At 50.8% G+C, this 1,715-nt stretch overlaps 1 protein-coding gene across 1 annotated transcript in view; it reads right to left on the reverse strand.

Annotated features, from left to right (window-relative positions):
• Nucleotides 1-1,356: 1,356 nt before the first annotated feature.
• Nucleotides 1,357-1,715, reverse strand: part of KCNK10 (potassium channel, subfamily K, member 10) — a 157,116-nt gene continuing 156,757 nt past the window's right edge. The window contains exon 8 of the mRNA XM_010845234.1: nt 1,357-1,712. Within this exon, the coding sequence (XP_010843536.1) occupies nt 1,395-1,712 (318 nt within the window). The 3' untranslated portion in view covers nt 1,357-1,394. The remainder of the gene's footprint in view (nt 1,713-1,715) is intronic.

Here is a 1,715-nt window from a genome sequence, read left to right on the forward strand (position 1 = left end):
GTTCTCCTAGAAACAATCAATCACAGTAGCATTGTAACTTTAGTGGCTAGCAGGTACAAGTGAAGAAATGATCAAGGAAAAGCAGTGATACTTTCAGAATAAAGGAACACCCAAACATAAACGTGAAGTCTTTCAAATACTTCTTTTAAGTATTATTTTTTTAAAAAATGGTAGTAATGGCACTTAAGCTGCAAGCAATGAAAACAATTCAATCTTCTCGTACAAGGGTTGGTTTGAGGGATTCCTTTTCCTTTTGTTTGCAAATAGCAGGATAGGACCTGGTGTCACTCTGTCTACCCTAAGACACCCAAAGGGACGAGAAGCCCTGAGAAGGAACGATGCCATGGTCCTCCTTGGTATGTCTTAGACATGCAGGATGTCTATGTTTACAAACATTAGGATTAGCTAGACAGGACAGTAAGCCACTGGCATCATGCAAGGCAATAGTTTTGGTATTTTTCCCCTTTTTATCAAAACCAATTGTAACAAGTTCCACTAGAAAAGTGAACATGAACATTTCAAAACCAGTTTGTTTTCACCGTTGCACCCTTTTGGTGCCTTTTCAGCGCACCGTGCACTGAGGTTTGGTTTTTGCCTGTCACCACGCAGCGGCTGAGGTTGAGTGTTCACCAATGCTTGCGAGTCCGATTGGACTACCTGTGAGAAAGACAAAATTCAGCAGGCTTCTGTCATTGGTTACGGTGATATCCACAGTGTGATGTGACTTTTTTCTCTTGTAATGAGGAAAGCAATTGCACCTTTTGATACGTGTGCTCTCATCTGCTTCCAACAAATTCTAGGTGCTCTCGGGTCCCAGGGACGTTCATCTGGAGCTTAGAAAAGACTAGGGATGCACTGAACGCTTTTGTCTCAAAATCGGAGCTCAGAGCAACATTCCAACATGTCCGCTCCGACCCCAAGTGACAAGGACCAGTCCACCTCCCAGTCCAGGCCCCTTGTGCGTGCGTGCACACATTCCTGACAGTGGGTTCAGGAGACGACTTCCTTTAAAAGACACACCTGTTCCTTTCAGACGGCTGGTCTACGAATAGCTGCCCTTTCGCGCCCTCCGGAGCGCGGCGGTGCTGCCCGGGGCCACCGCATCCATCGCCGGCACGTGCCCTGGACCTCGGCGGCCGTGACCTCCCGCGCCCACGAAGGCGCCCTGGGTGTCCTGCGGCTGTAATCAAAAGCCGAGTCCTTGTTCTTTTGATTCCCTTTTGGCAGAGCGAGCTTTTTCGGTCGTTTATGGCACAGTGAAATATCTTCTTCGATGCTATGTAATTTCGGACTAACGAGAAGTCTTGTTTTAAGGCACGTGTCTCAGGGTGAATATATTTAAAAACAAACAAACAAAAGACAAGGCTGGGTCACGTCCACTGCGTCCTTCCCGCTTAGTTTCTGGCTTCTAGCAGCGCGCTGCTGTCGCGCTCCGCGTCTTTGGCGTCGGCGGGGCCCACGCCGTCCCCCGCGCCGGCCGGCGGCTGGGCGCAGTCGGTGAGCACGGCGGTGCTGGAGTGGTCCGAGTTGCACCCCTTCTCCGTGTCCTCCTTCTTCTCCTCGTCCAGGGAGTAGTGGCGGAGGGTCCTGTAGATCCTGTGCACGTCCTCGGGCAGGGCCTTGCGGAGGTCCCGGTTCTTCCTCTTGGTGAGCCTGGAAGCTGAGCCCAGCTTGTTGACGATGTTATCCTCGGAGGCGCCCTGCCCGCGCTTCTG

The sequence above is a fragment of the Bison bison genome, unplaced genomic scaffold (genome assembly GCF_000754665.1).
Source record: "Bison bison bison isolate TAMUID 2011002044 unplaced genomic scaffold, Bison_UMD1.0 scf7180017864213, whole genome shotgun sequence".
In the NCBI taxonomy this organism is placed as follows: domain Eukaryota; kingdom Metazoa; phylum Chordata; class Mammalia; order Artiodactyla; family Bovidae; genus Bison; species Bison bison.